The sequence below is a fragment of the Protopterus annectens genome, chromosome 2.part1 (assembly GCF_019279795.1).
Source record: "Protopterus annectens isolate FY-2018-M chromosome 2.part1, PAN1.0, whole genome shotgun sequence".
Lineage (NCBI taxonomy): Eukaryota > Metazoa > Chordata > Ceratodontiformes > Protopteridae > Protopterus > Protopterus annectens.
This window is the reverse complement of record NC_056729.1, coordinates 1,227,275,961-1,227,292,613: the sequence shown is the minus strand read 5'-3', so window position 1 is coordinate 1,227,292,613 and position 16,653 is coordinate 1,227,275,961. Positions and strand designations below refer to the sequence as shown.

At 38.2% G+C, this 16,653-nt stretch overlaps 1 protein-coding gene across 1 annotated transcript in view; it reads left to right on the top strand.

Moving 5' to 3' along the window:
- The first annotated feature begins 384 nt into the window (after nucleotides 1-384).
- Nucleotides 385-16,653, top strand: part of MFSD2B (major facilitator superfamily domain containing 2B) — a 799,283-nt gene continuing 783,014 nt past the window's right edge. Inside the window, exon 1 of the mRNA XM_044062754.1 lies at nucleotides 385-519. Coding sequence (XP_043918689.1) covers nucleotides 433-519 — 87 coding nt within the window. The 5' untranslated portion in view covers nucleotides 385-432. The remainder of the gene's footprint in view (nucleotides 520-16,653) is intronic.

Sequence of the window (16,653 nt, the reverse complement as noted above, 5' to 3'; positions counted from 1 at the left end):
TATACTGTATTATATTATACTCAATGAGGTTCGTCTTTCAAGTGCAGTACTTATTTACAGGGAAGACCTGGGAAGAAAAAAACTCCACAGTATAAAGCTGCGGGCATTCTTAATGACATCCCCTACAACAAATTCAAGCAAGTTAATTACAGCATTGCTCTTCTGTGTGAAACAGTCAAAATACAACATATAAAGGTTACAGGGAGTGATGGTATTTGTAGTCTGCTGTACTGCAAAAATTAAGAGCTCACAAACTTTTAAACATGGCAAATTATGTTTACTGTATTTATAATTAGGGAGTGTTTTTTCCTGTGGCTCCACCCCTTATCTTTCTGGCAGGTGTTTAAACAAAACCCACTGACAGAGAGGGAGACACGAGAAACAAGTCAGAGAGGGAGAACAGAACTATAACTGTGCTGCCAAGTGGCAGAGATGTCCAGGAATAAACAGATACAGCACAACTCTCCTGCCATATTAATTAATCACAATGCTTCCCAATTTTCTGATGAGGCAGAAGAGGTAAGGCAACTTTTATTATGTATGATGAGAAGGAATACTGTCATATGTAAACTGCTGAGTTTTTATTCAGTAATATAACTTGCACTTTAATGAATTAACTAAACAAACTCAAAACACTGACTGGAATGTTTGGATATAGCAAACAAAACTTTTTTGCATGAAAGACTGTAAAATTCATATCATATGTCAAATAGACTGTCACATTTTTGGCTTTTTTTCCTTTTTCAAGAAGTATGTTACCCAATGATAAAAATGAAGTGTCTTATCTCTCTGCTGCAATGCAATTTATTTTGCTAAGAAACAGGGTGGTGCATGAGGCCTCCTACAAGCATCAAATATGCCACTCACAAGCAAAGACAAAACCCCTAATGGCAGTCAAAAAGCATATATATATATATATATATATATATATATATATATATATATATATATATATATATATATATATATATGAATATATATGAATATATATATATATATATATATATATATATATATGAATATATATATATATGTGTGTGTGTGTGTGTGTGTGTGTGTATTTATGCTTGTGTTTTTATGTAAGCATGCTAAAACATAGTTTTTGGTAGAACAAAATTCGCCACAGTTTAGGAAAGGTATGCCCCTTAACACTCTGTCCACTGCTTATAGACAAATATTTATAGGCAGAGTGAAATACAATTAAAGAAAAGATTAGCATATGTGTTACCCATTTTTAAGCAGTATACATAGTAATTATGACCTGGGCTTTAAAACAAGGGACTGTAACTTTGAATCTCGTCATCTGAGCAGAGGCATATGGTTATTTGGTCTCTCCCCACAATGTGAGGAGTGATGTTTCATCTGAGATGGTACACAGACACACACACACACACACACACACACACACACACACACACACACGTGCGTTTAACAACTTTTTCTGGATGTCTCTTTCATGCAGCAGTACTGTCAGATGATTCTCAGATGACAAAAGCACTGTTACCTAGAACAGGACAGCTGATGATATATAGCATGTTATTAACACAGCTACAAACTGAAAACAAAAAGGTTTCTGAATGTTACACTTCACAGACAAACATGGTAGGACTTGAGTTTGTTTGCACAGTTATACAGGATTCTTTATATGCAGAAAGGCAGTTATTTAGACCCACTGATTAAGGAAATATTTGTTGTAAAAATCAATTCAGTTAATTTGAGCCTCTTTGTCATGTGTTTCATGTTAGTATTTGTAATCCGTAGTATTTGATACTGTGTTCAATAAAAATGTGTGTGATTTTGTGTGTGTGTGTGTGTGTGTGTGTGTGTGTGTGTGTGTGTGTGTGTGTGTGTGTGTGTGTGTGTGGGTGTATGTATGTATGTGTGCATTTATACATGTTTATGTGCAAATGCAGGTACTGATTAAGGACATAGTTTTGAAAAAATCAAACAATTTAGTTGATTTGAGCCTCTGTATTACGTGTTTCAAGTTATAAAATATTTATATATGTTTACCATGATAGAGCACTAATCTAAAAGGATACATTTGTAGTTCAGCCCAGTAAAAAAAAACAATAAAACAACAGCAAAATGAATATCACTTACACAAAAAACCAGCAAAATATATTCAGTAAAATGTACAAGAACGTTAGGCAAAAGAACCTGCAATAACAATAATAGATAAAACCACAAACAAATTATCATTAACAATAAGAAAAGTGTAATTAAAATACAGTAATATGAAAGTAAGAACTCGGAATAAGAAAATATTAAAGCAGGCAAATGAGTTATAGTGAAAGAACACAGCAAGAAGGGAAAGTGAAAATGAAAAAGTTGAAAAGTAAGAAAGATGAAAAAATGGAGAGTAGCGAAATAAGGTGAGAGTGACAAGAAGACATGTACAAGAGAACCAGGAAAGAAGGAGAAAGAATTTGAGAAGAGAGAAGGTAATGATAAAGGGCGAAGAAAGAAAGAATGAAAATCTCATTCTACAATTACCCAAGAGTTATGACAGGGCAAGGGGGTAACACAGGATAGCAGTGATAGAGAAGTCAAGTAATTGCAGTGAGGTACAGGCATTTAGCTTCTTTAATGACATGAGTTCTGTAGTTTCTCCTGAATTCATACAGAGTAGTAAAATCTCTTATGTTACTTAGAACACACTGCCAAATTTTAGGGCCAGAACGGATAAGCTATTATCACTGCACTTCTTGGAGGAGAGAGTACTACGGAGTGAAGGAGTTAGGCCTGACTGACAAATGAGATTATATATGCTTTTTTAAATTATGTTTCGACCTGCAAAATGAACAAAAGAGTTTTCATTCAACAATTTGAGAAGAAAGGTACTAATTTAGTTCAGTTCTTTTTTGGATACATAGCCAATTAGCTTTTAGAAACATAGAGAAATGCTGTCGCATTCAATGAGAAAAGATAAAATGACAAATTTTATTAGCTGCAGTTTGAAGGGAGATATTTTTTTCATTTGCAGAGGAGGTTGTGTGTAGAAATGAGTACTCAGCTTGAGCCAGTAATGTAACTATCTCTTTAGCTACTCTTTCTGATCATAATAAAAAGTTGTGAGACCTACCAAGCCTAGAACAGAAGTTGTTTTATTTCAGTTTTTGTACTAATGAATGTGCATATAATAATATATACACAGTTACAGATATATGTACATTCATACACACAGTGTTTTACATTACATACACGCAAGTGGGTATTTGTCATACTGACACATACATACAGATATCCATATATGTGAATTTAAATATGCATGACTGAGATATTTAAAGTCAAAATCAACACAGTTCCTAAAAATATGTAGCATGCAAGACTTTCAGAATATTACTTTGGTTATGAGATACACTGAAATTTCATCGTAATGAGTTTCTTTCTAAATATGTTAATTGTATGCATTTTTAAAATATTTCATCTTTGCCTACACATTGTGCCTTTTTCTACTATATTTTATCACTGTTGTTTTGTTTTTTTTATGTTTTTTTTTACTAAAATGTGTTATGCAAAAATACAGGGTCTAATGGCAGATAAGGGTTACCTTAAATCACTCTGCCTGCAAATTTCCCAACACAAAGGATAACCTGTTACTTTAAGCCTGCATGTATTTCTTTATATTATGCACTAAAATCCTTTTTGTCTGTCATACATATTTGGTAATTCCCTTATTTTGGCACCAGGACTTCCTCAAGAAGTCTGTTACAGTCATTTACCCCATGTACACATAATCTTTTCCCATTAGTTTTGCTTCACTTGTATAAGTTTTTTTTTCTAAAATGTATTGTACTGCAGGATTTTTCTGGTTCATTTAAGGTAGCTGAACCCTGTCATGCCCCACTCCTTCCCACATTTTTAAGTATGTTCTTTTAGTCACACCTCATGTGATTTTTCCCTCAGTCTCTGCACATCTTAATTATCTCCTCTGGGTGGATTCTATCCTTCAGGTTTGTATGATGGCATTTCTGGAATTATGCACAGTAATCCAAACAGAGATTCATCACCACGAGCACTGACTGACAGTATATTTTTCATTCTCTATCCTGGTTCTTCTGTCTGTATGTCCTCCTAATTCATCTAACCCCATTTACTTACTGCCCATTAAATTATTGGATGCAATCACCCCAAAGATTATTTCTATTTTTCCACTGTAAATTAAATAGCAAGTCCCTCAACATGACTTCTTCCTCTCAATATTTGGGTGGTGCACTGTATTTGTAGTTTCATGTTTTCAGTCTAAGGCGCCGCACATGACCATTATTCCATTTTTTTCTAAGTTTTGTCTCATCCTGCATATCAACTTAGATCTTCAAGTGATCAACAGAGACATTAGTTTGTAGATGTTGCTGTTTGCCCCTGTGGACATTTTCTTTGTTTTTATGAACAGAGATATACCTTTCCTTCTAGGCTTTCTGCAATGTAACATATGTCAACATTAAATAGAACACTCCTTGTAGTGATCTATTTAAGTACCTCCACTTTCTTCTCTGAAGACTCTGCTTATTTATTAACTTACTTATTTTTGATTTTACTTCAGGGAGTGTTGCTGTAACAGTAAAATATAACATTAGGATTTACTCACCAGCAAGGTTGTATGGGACCAGCCATGTTTTCAATAGTTTGAATGATCCCCTACAAAAGGCAAAATTGGATTTTCACTTTTTAGGCACAGATGTGTAATGGTATGAGGGTAACATATAACTGGAACTTGCATAGTTCTATATCAGTTATTCTAGGCACTGCAAACCATTAGTCCCTCTCAGGTACATTTTCTATTTGCACGTAAGTTATATGGTCATTAGGTTATTGCTACAACAGTTGTGTCTTCAAATATTCATTTCATTTCCAGATAACATCACAGTTACTGACACCCATTTTGAAGGGCATGTCTTCCCTGTTCAATATCAGTTACAGTGTGCTTGTGGTAGTCAAAGCTCCCCAACAGATTTTCATTCTCAGAGTTCATTTGGTTGGGGCCAGATCATAATGCAGATATTTCTCAACATTGTTTAAAGCTATCAGATTAAGAACACCAAAGATATTATTGTAATATCATGAGACAGAAAACTACAAAATACATTGTAAAGTCTCACTAAGAAAAAAAGAGAGTAGAGTTAAGTCTACTGATAGGCTGAACTAGAAATAGAGGAGAAAGGAAAATCAGTGAAAATGTTGAAAGTAAGGAAGTAGCAGAAAAGCAAAAAAATATATAAACTTAGCAGACAAAACAAACAAAAAACAATAAATTCTCTTTGAGCTTCATGTAAGATGTGATTACACCTTTGGCAGCTCCTATTTCTGAGTCACAGCAGCCAGTCATTAATGTCCCTAAGAAGGAGACATCAAATTTTGTCTCAGGTTTATATAACATTAAGTAGTTAAACTCAAGATCTATAGTATCACTGAAGCCACAGAAAATTGCTCTCCGACTTAAGGATCTGTCTAGACCGGAGCAGGTCATTAAATGTTTAACTGTGGAGATGCTCAGGTGTTCACTGAGGCCCTCTAATTTCAAAGGATCAGGTGCTGGTACTGCAGACATGACATCAGTGCCTTTGACTCCTTAACCTTTGCAACCTTTTCTTCCTCATCCTTCTACTCATAAAAAGTTTGCAAGGGAGCATTTCACTATAAAATCTCTTCTTACCTGCTTAGAACTTCAGAGGTCCTTTGTGGGCTCAGAGCAGATGGTGCCTTTACTAATACCATCACTGGCAGGATAAGTTAAAACAACAGAGGAAATACATCCTTTGCTAGTGTCTTCTGATGAAGAGGAAGACTTCTCCAATGAACAGACTGACCCCTCTGTGGGTCCAGATGCAGATCATACTAACACAGCCTCTCAGTTATATGGCTGTCCACCCAAAGACAGCGAAAGTAATATTTCTGAAAACAATTAATTATAAGGGGGGGATTTCTGGGTGGCCTGATAATGATCATTCATAACCCAAAAAATGAATATTGTGAAATGATGAAGAGAAACAGTTGATCTACTCTTCTTTGTCTATAGATTTAAAGACATATCCCATGCTCACGCAGAACACCCAGACAAACAGACTCCTGTTTCTAAAAAAAAAGAAAGAAAAAAAAAAACAAACAGGCTGAACAAACTCACATCTCCCACAGTGGAGCAGATTAACACAGCAACCTTAATGGCAACTTACATTTAAGACAATATCTGAAAAAAAAAAAACCCTTCCATTGACTTGCCCCTGAGGCAAAACAGCATTCCCAACACACTAGTCATAGGTGACTCGATAGTGAGACACACTGATATCCCACTCACTAGGCTGAATAAGGAGAAAGCAACAGTCAGCTGCCTGCCAGGTGCCAGGATCCACCACATAATGCACTCACTCAGGTCCCTCAATAACAGGTACAAATATGACCCTATCATTGTACATGGGGGTGTGAATGACCTGAGACGTACCTCCCTGGACTACATGAAAAGAGACATGGAGGAGCTCTCACATTATGTACCCCAGGCTGGTAAGACCCTAGCCCTGAGCAGCCTCCTACCATCACCCAGAATGATACCACAGTACAAGCAGAAAAGGATTGATTTCAACACTAGGTACGTTTCTGGTGTTATTCTAAAGGGATCCAGTATTTGTCTGCCTGGTATGACATGATTGACAGACCTTGATGCTTTGCTAGAGATGGCCTGCACCCCTGGGCTTCCAGATACTGGCCAAGGCTCTTGCCAGCCCTCTAATGCCTTTTTAGGTGGTGTTCCAAAGACCAAATTACCACCGTAACATCTACAAACAAATGCAACCTGAGGGTCATGCTGCTCAGCGCTAGAAGCCTAAATCTCAAAATGCACTTGCTCGAAGCACTCCTTAAAATGGAGAACATCGACATTTGTGCTGTAACAGAGACCTGGTTCAAGGCAGCAGAAAGCATCCCTGCACTACCAGGCTGTAACTCATTCCACACCTTTTGTCCCCAGAACTTGGACCGATGCTCCAAAGGCTGTGGTGTTTCCATATTCATAAAGGATGCACACACCTCCAGACTGGTAGCCCAACATAACACATCAGAGATACTTCAGGTGCAGCTAATATTGGATAAGACAGAGATTCAGGTTGTAGCCTGCTATAGGTCCCCAACCATGTCCCAAGACTCACACTCCACATTCCTAAGCACCCCGGAGAATATTAGGGTCCAACCTAACACTCTCATACCAGGCGACTTCAACTACCCCTTCATTAACTGGAAAAACTACTCATGTACCAATACACTTGCCCAGCGTTTCCAGGAATTCATTAATTCCAATGCCCTGGATCAGCTTGTTCTTACCCCCCCCACTAGAAGTAGCAACATCCTTGACCTGGTCATTACTAACATGGTCGACCATTGCTCTACACCATTAGTCAACTCCTCCCCGGTTAGATCTGACCACAAACTAATCACCTTGGAAATCCACATCCCTCCCACCTGCCTCGCAAAGTTAACCACCATGAAAATTTTCTCCAAAGCTAACTTTGGGCTGCTAGAAACAGAGGTGACCAACTGCACGGCACCCATGTAAATGGAGGATAGTTGCATGACTGCCGAATCATATACCAATGCACTGTACGAACATGTACACATATGCATGGATCTCGCCATACCCAATAGAACCAAGACACTCTCCTCCAAAAAAAGGAAGCCAATCTGGTGGTCCCTTGCCATTAACAAACTCTACAACAGAAGGAAGAAACTGATGCGGAATAAGGTGATGTCCCAAGACTGGAAAAACTCCCTTATCAGCCTCAACAAAAAGTTAAGATCCCTCATCAAATCCTCTAAAGCTAGCTATGAAAACAGAATTGCAGCAGATAGTAAAGACAACCACAAGGCCTTCTATAGTTATGTAAAGAATCTCCACGGTAATAGCCAGATTTGCTCTGAGCTACTGCACAATGGTATCTCCAATACCGAGCCAACAGATATTGCCAATATACTGGCCAACAGATTCAGTGCCAACTTTGCCCCTCTTTCCTCCAACAAAGGACCAATCACAATACCAGTAGATTGCCAGGCAGCCAGTATTACTGCTGCACATGTTAAAACAGCACTGTCCAAGGCCAAGAATACAGCTTCTATGGGACCTGACAATATCCCTGGCGGTGTTCTACATGAACTATAGAGGGAACTGGCACCTCACCTGTGTGCCCTGTTCAATCACAGCCTCACCTCAGGGTTTGTCCCTATCAAATGGTGCACTGCTACAGCCATCCCTCTCCACAAAGGAAGAGCGACTACAGACCCTGGGAACTATCGTCCCATTAGCTTGATGAGTCTGATATGCAAAGCTATGGAATGCATCATTGGACCTAATAACCAAGGATATAGGGACTCTCTAAGCTCTGGATCCCACACAGTTTGGTTTTGTGAAGGGTAGATCATGCCTGCTCAACCTGGTCGACTTCTTTGAATCAATCACCAGAGCTGTGGATGATGCGAACGTGGTTCATACAGCCTACCTTGTTCTGGCCAAATCCTTTGATACCATTCCCCTCTCAGGAATCATAGAAAAACTAACAAAGCTAGGCATCAACCCCTATATCACTAGGTGGGTTGCAAACTGGTTCAAAGATAGAATGCACAGTGTGAAAGTAGCTGACTCCAAGTCAGACTGCCAACCAGTCACGAGTGGAGTCCCACAGGGTTCGGTCCTGAGTCCTCTCCTGTTTGGTATCTACTTCTCTGAAGTCCAAGCCAACACGAAGGGACTCTGGCTGACAAAGTTCACAGACAATTGCAAGTTGGGAGCTATTATTAACTCCCCAAGTGATGTCGACGTCCTACAGAAAGGCCTCACTGAGACCAACGATGGGTGTCAGAACCATGGCCTTAAGCTCAATGCCAAATAAATGTGTTGTCATCCCCTTTGGGAAATACCTGGTTCCCATGAATTACCACATTGATGGTAGTCCACTGAACACAGAAGGCGTTATAAGAGATCTGGGAACGCAGGTTCACATCAAACTCTCTTTTGACCACCACATTTCCACTGTGGTCAGAAAGTCCTTCTATGTGGCACATCTCATTACTAAGGGTTTTGCATCCAGGAAGAAAGCGGTCATTGTCTCCCTCTACTCTTCCCTCATTAGGCCAGTCATCGAGTTCAATGCCCCATTTGACATGTACCTCACTAGTCACCTGCAACAACTGGAGAGGCTAGAAAAACACCTCACAAAGAGGATCCTAGGCCTTAAACATGTCCTATATGGACAGACTCAAAAAAACTCCAACTATTCTCTGTCTCATATCGTCTACTTAGAGGCGATCTCTGCTTGACTTACAAAGCCATGTCTGACCCAGCTCTGTTAGAAATTCTACATCTAAAGAAATCCCAATCCCTCCACACCACATGCTCCAGAGACCTCGACCTCATTACCAAAATCAACAGAACAAGCTGGAGGGACAGGTTCATAACCCAGAGACTGCCCATGCTATGGAATAGACTTCCCATATATGTCAAACAGAGCACCTTACTGTCCTTCTTCAAGAGAAATTTTGATGAGTGGATGGGAAATAGAAAATTCACTCCAGGGATCACTCCAGTGGCTCTACTCAACAGAGGCACTGGGAACTAAGGTCAGGTGACATGATGCCAGGGTAATCCTATGGGCTAGGCTTGTAAAGGCTCCAGAGCTATTAGCCTAGTACACACCTATTAACCTATAAACTTGCCTTTATTAGAGAATTGGGTGTGTTTGGCAAAAATGGATAAAAGGTGTTTGAATTTTCTGACCTTTCTATTAGGCATCTAAGCTACCCATCTCAAATAGTGACTTTCCAAAGTTCTACTCACAGTTTCAGGAGAATATCCAGTAGCTACATAAAATATATGATAACATGAAGACTCTTACTGCAATATTAGACAACAACTGGGATGGTTTTACTGAAATATGCATATGACGTATTAGATACAGCTTCCAGGATTTCAGCAATATGGCTGGCCTTAAGGAGATACACATGTCTTAGAAGTTAATTCTATATAGAGGGCATTAAACACTGACTCATAATTTGATAAGCCATCTTGCTATCTGATGAGATATTAACAGATATAGAGAAGGCAAATTAGGACAGCTGTAAAGCTATTACTTCTTAAATGAACTTCTCAGTAGCTGAGAAACTTCTGTATGAGGAAGGGATGTTTTACAGAAAACAACAGTATGTGAGACAGAAATTGCATAGGGAAAGGCAAATTTATTAATCTTCTGATTCCTTTCAGAGGAAGTCCTAGCAGCAGCAACCTGAATTAAATAGTAACTCATTCCCCAACATATTCCCTTAGGAGGCAGATTTCAGTTATATATCATGCATGGGAAAATATAACATGTGGCAAGTGGTTTCTGCATACAATACCAATAGGTTATTCAAGACAGTTTTACTACTACTTTTAGCTACTGCCAGTCTTGCAGACTCCAGCTTATTGGGGACAGGTGGCACCTGCTTTAGTATAATGACTTTTGAACTAAAGGTAATACAGTAGGTCCCAGAGCACCAGAAGGGAACATGCTTTTATTTTATGGTTCGCCTCTCTGCCTGCACCATCATGATCCTGTACTGCTAATGAAATTTAGGTCACCTAGGCTGTAGTCAAGTTTTTGTCTTTCTAAGCCATCAGTCCCAGTTGAAGAAGGATACTTGTTTGGTGTCAGATTCCACACAACTTGTCAGTAGGGATGCCACTGTGACCTGAATGGATAACCTCAGGTTATAAATGGAGAACCCACTTCAAAGATTTACTAGTACAGGAATACAGATCTCCACAAGAAAAATTTTTATATCAACATTAAGGAAATGAAAGCAATTGCAACAGCTCTGAGTCTGAAAACATATCAGAACATGTTCAGCCATGCCAGCTTTAGATCAGATTGGACAAGGATACAGCAATGTGGTACATCAACAAACAGGGGTGAAAATGCCCCATCAACTTTGCACAGAACCAATGAACAATCTAACACAACATAATCTTGATGGTAGTTTACCTGGCTGGAGACCAGAAACTATGGGCATACTCCCTGATCAGGCAACAAGACTCCATAGTCTTTCATCAAACTGTGAATTCTGGGGGCATGTCAAAAGTGGATCTATTTGCCACAAATCTTTATGCATAGGCTCCTGTGTTTTATACACTAACTCACCTGCCAAGCACTTGGAAGATGGACACCTTTTAATTTCTTTGTCATCAAAACTGATGCATATCTTCCTCCAGTTCTACTGATTCAGAAAGTCCTCCTGAATGTAAAACATAGATTGTGAGAGAGTTAGTGTAGCCAGGACTGACGTGGGTTTCTCTGCTAATGTAGCTCAGAACCCATCAACATCTGTAGCTCCATCTGGATAGAATATTATTAAAACAATAGTAGGACACCGTTTTTCATCCCTTTCTGCTTCTAGAATAGGTTATTAATTCTTAACAGCAGAGCATTTTCTTCTGGAATATTGAAAATCATAAATGCAGCTAACAGAGCTACTTCAAGGAAGTCACTGTTTCAAAATGGAAAACATTTTCGGAATGGACAAACCACAAGAATTAAATCCAATCTGCTGTCCATCTCCAAGACTATTGGACTAATCCAGCCATGTTTTTAAAACTAATCTAAATTGCTCTTCATTTAACATACATGTTTGTAATACCAGTCTCTACCCCTGTAGTCCCTTCCACAGCAGGTGATATGTCATTTCTAATTGTTCCTAAATGAATTTTGCATATTAGACCTGCAGGGCAAAAGTATAATCTTTCTGAGACTTGGAACTTTATGGTTTACCTCCATTTTGAGCTAGAAGATTCAGTGGACATAAAATGCCATTCATGGAGTCTCTTTTCTTGTTGACAGTGAATTTAAGGAGGAAAATCTATGAACTGCAAGATCTGGTGTGTGACCCTTAGCACACAGTGTGTTTCATAATGAAAAGGTGCTTCAAATAGTTAATTATTGTTTTAGGACATAGAAATTACCTGTTGTCAAATTGAACAAATCACTTCAATTGGCAGTAGTTTATTTTAATTACTAAAGTGCTGGGAGAAAAGTTACTAAATACTTCAGATGCTCAAAAAATTCAGGTAACATATCAGAAGAACTCATTCTTTCTGAAAATATAGTTAACTATTTGCATGCTTGAACAGAGGGAAAGGTTTACCTTTTACTAAGCCGACAATGGCAAAGTAAGATCACTGTATTGTCTTTTATTATAAGTATAACAAAGTAATTAAAGGTTCCCGTCACTTTTTTCCCTAAAAGAACTGCAGTTACTGCTGCAGTATATGTTACAAATGTTTACTGATCATAATATTACAGGCAACGACTTTAATTACTGTCCATGGATTACTAAATAACACAAGCTAGAAGTTCAGTCTTAGGGTAGGACATATTTTTGCATATCTGTTCTACAAGAGACACTGTAGCTGTGCCTTTCAAGGAATTACTTATTACTGTTTGGGATTCTTCTCAGTATTAAGATTTATTGCTACAGTGGTCCATCCCAAAGTAAAACAGTATATTTGTGTGATATATTCACCATAACAGCAGATTTTCAAGGACAGGTGACTGTAGCAGTATTTGTAACCTGCATCCATCCCCCTCTTTGCTGCTTTGGATAACATCTAAGTTACTTAGTCTTCATATAGACAGTATTTAATTTTAAATATAATTATAATAAACTCACAGTTTTTATTAGTATAGGTATTTGCAAACACATTATATAACATGTCTACCACAAGCACATTTCCCCCACAAAGGCTTCTTGCCTCAAAATGAGTTAAGAACAAGGCAATATTATTTATGTGGAAGCCTCACACCAGCACATATGAGAAACTATACAAGTAAGAGACCAACACTGAGCTTTACAGTATAGCAGGACAGCTGTGGAAGCACATGACTAGACCAAAACAGCTTCAGTGGTGAGTGAGCCCAGCTGTTATAACTCATTTCTATAGTGGCCTCTCCTCAAAGATTTATTGCTATGTGCGCTTATAGTACAAAATGTAAATAAGATAAATAAATAAAATACGTTTTTCTACATTTGTCTTCAAATGATCAGGCTCCCTAATGAACTGCAAGGACTCATGATGCAGGGTTCTGAAATGCTAAGAAAGAATAACAGAGAAGAGTGAATATTGAACATTGTTTTTCTCCTTTAAATTTCTTTTGTGCAGGGGCAAGCCCCACACTGTACTGCCTGATGTAGGAGGCAAGCTCCCCACACCCCAGAACTTATATATACAAACTCTGAGATTGCCATACATCAGAGAAAAAGGAATATTTTGCGAAATGGCAATCTCAGGAGTTAGTATATGCAAGCTCAGATTTTCTGTCATTCAGTCTTGACAATTCAAATGATTACCACATTTCATTATATTTATATAGCTCCCTACATGTATCTAATTTTGTCTTGAATATAGTCTGATCCCCAAATGTCTAATTTAATCAGAAAGACAGTTTTGTAACCTTGTAAAGCCCTTGTGTAATATAGTTATCCCAATTTCTGTTGTTATTCATTGAGATGGCAAAGTTTACACTAACTGTCCTAAAAAACTGCGGCAGAGACCAATTTTCCAGGCCCATAATGGTCAGTAGTGCAGGGTCCTAGTAAAGACTACATGCTAGGCAGAACTTGCCCCTTACTACTTTACATGAAATACTATAAAGTTATTCTTATTGGACTGACCAAATAGAATACATTTTTCTGACAAGGTATTCTCTTAGCAAACTTCCTTTGAAAGTCCTTCTGTGTGGCACATCTCATTACCAAGGGTTTTGCATCCAGGAAAAAAGAGGTCATCATTTCTCTCTACTCTTCCCTCATTAGACTAATCATAGAGTATAATGTCCCATTTGGTATGTACCTCACTAGACACCTGCAACAGCTGGAGAGGCCACACAAGTACCTCACAAAGAGGAGCCTAGGCCTTAAACACATGTCCTACATGGACAGACTCAAAAAACTCCAGCTATTCTCTGTCTCATATCATCTACTAAGAGGCAATCTCTGCTTGACTTACAAAGCCATGTCTGACCCAGCTCTGTTACAAATGGTACATCTAAAGAAATCCCAATCCCTCCGCACCACACGCTCCAGAGACCTCAACCTCATTACCACAATCAACAGAAAATGCTGGAGGGACAGGTTCATAACCCAGAGACTGCCTATGCTCTGGAATAGACTTACCATAACATGTCAAGCAGAGAAATCTTGATGAGTGGATGGGAAATAGAAAGTTCACCCCTGGGATCACTCCAGTGGCTCTACTTGATAGAGGCACTGTGACCCAACATCTGGTGGCACAATGCCAGGGCACTTCTATGGACTAGGCTTGTAAAGGCTCTGAGGCCATTAGCCTAGTACACACCTATGAACATATAAACCACCTAAACGTACTTGCTATCCACTTGACTATAAACACAACAGGATGAGTTATATTCCAGAGTAGGAAGAATTAGAGAATTGCACATATTACACAAGAGCTCCTGATTCCTGGATGACAGTTTTCTGCAAATTATAACCACTATCCAAAGAGCAAATGCATGTTGATGGAATGTCCAAGTTATTACAAAACGTAAAGCCAATGTCTTTCTTGGATGTAACCATAAATATCGGGTGGCCCTCACAACAGATTGGTTAACAGCCCTAGACTTACCAAAATACATATTCCTGTAGCTGTTGATACTAAACCAAGACCAATTGCCCGGCCCATTTGTTAATTCTATAAATACAGCTGATAGTTTTAAGATAATCCTCCACTATAGTTTTAGAATTTTAACCTAATCCTCTATTAGAGTTACAGGACACCCAATTTTATTATCATGTGCATGTTTGTAAAGCCAACAGTTGACAAGTACTGGAAAAGATGAAAAAAAAACATTAGTCAATGCCAGTCGTAGTAGAGACTCTTAGAGTACTTAGGATTGTGTAAAGATCCAGTCCAAGTGTTCCCCAGGTCTTGTATGAATAGTCTCCAACTAGTTAATCACAATTATACCCATTTTATAAAATATGAATTAGCTATATAAGCTATATGGCTGGAAAGTATAATACTACTTGGAAGTGTATCATATACTTTGGGTATGTCTTACTATATCACTGCTAGAGGCAGCCCATTATCCAATTTATTCATTATTTAAATTTTGTTATTCAGGGTAGAGGGCTGATCCACCAAGACCATTTCCGGGCTCGACAGTAGAACTGCACAAAAAAAAAAAAAGAGAAAAAAAGTTAAAAAATGATAATTGACATCAATGGCTAATCGTATGGGTTAAGGAACAAGCAAGTTATTCATAGACATGCAATAAACTGTATGCAGGCACATTCATATACATAGAATTTAACAGTGTGCAATAAATATGACACAACTATTTGCAATGTCTACAATTTCTAGGATAAAAGACCAATAAGAAAGAAGAAAGGGAGGGGGAGAGGGGAAAATACAAATGCTAATGAAGGGTGAGGACTTAGAACTTCTGGTATGAAGGATACAATATGAAGAATAAACGTTACTGAGAATACAGTCTTCATGAGAAGAGATATAGAAAGGTGTATTCAGAGTGCTACTATTACTTTATCCTTTGCTGGTGAAAGCCGTGCCAGATTACCAAATCACAGAAGCTCAAAAGGCTTGTTAAAGTGGACCTACCAGCAAAAAAATCCATGTTGACTGAGGTTTATCATAACTTAGCAGGAATTATGACATGCTTAATAATTTTGAGCACCACCGCCACCTACACATTTCCCTAGGATCATCATCTGACTGACAGGATGACTCACACAACTGCACTTTCTATGTTTTTTATGTTGCCAGATTTTTACTAAAGCTATCACCTTGTGATCCAGACTGACTTCAAATGTTTATATTAATTCTAATGTCTCACTATGTGAAATGCTTTGGTAAATTTAGGGCAGGCTGTACTGAAGACCTTAGCCTTATTTAATATCAAGGCTATCCAGTCTATACATGCCAAAGTCAAAAGTAACTTTACTGTCATTTAGATCTACACAAGTGCAGATTGAATGAGATTCCCTGCAATCAGCTCATCATGGGAGAGACAAAAAAGAAATCACGTACATAGAAAGACATAATTTAAAACAACATATAATAATACAACCACTATCTTATAAATCAACTCTACACTTAAGTATATAGCTACATATATTCCTAGAAACCCAGACTTGTTAGGATACTAAAAACACATCTAGCAGCAAGGTTCAAGTAATAGCATTCCACATGAACCATGTACCACATTATGGGTTAACAAGCACATAGCAATAGCAGCTGAAGAAAAAAATATTGTACCTGGGTTAGTACTATAAAATATAATGGTTGGCTGGGCTTAATAAATAATAGATAAAATAATATATCACAGTGAATGGGAAGTCCCAACATCCTGACCTGTCAGTGATCAGACCTAATGGTGTAGTTAAGAAATCTGATCACCTTTGGATAAAAACTGTCTTTGAATCTAGTTGTCCGGCATTGAATATTGTGGTATCTTTTACTGGATGACAGGCTCATAAACAGACTGTTTGCAGGATGAGTTGAGCCATTTAGTATTTTGTGGCTCTCTTTAGGCTCCTCGATGTATAAAGATCCTGGATTGTGGGCAGACTAGTGCCAGTTATCCTCTCAGCAACTCTTACCACTCTCTG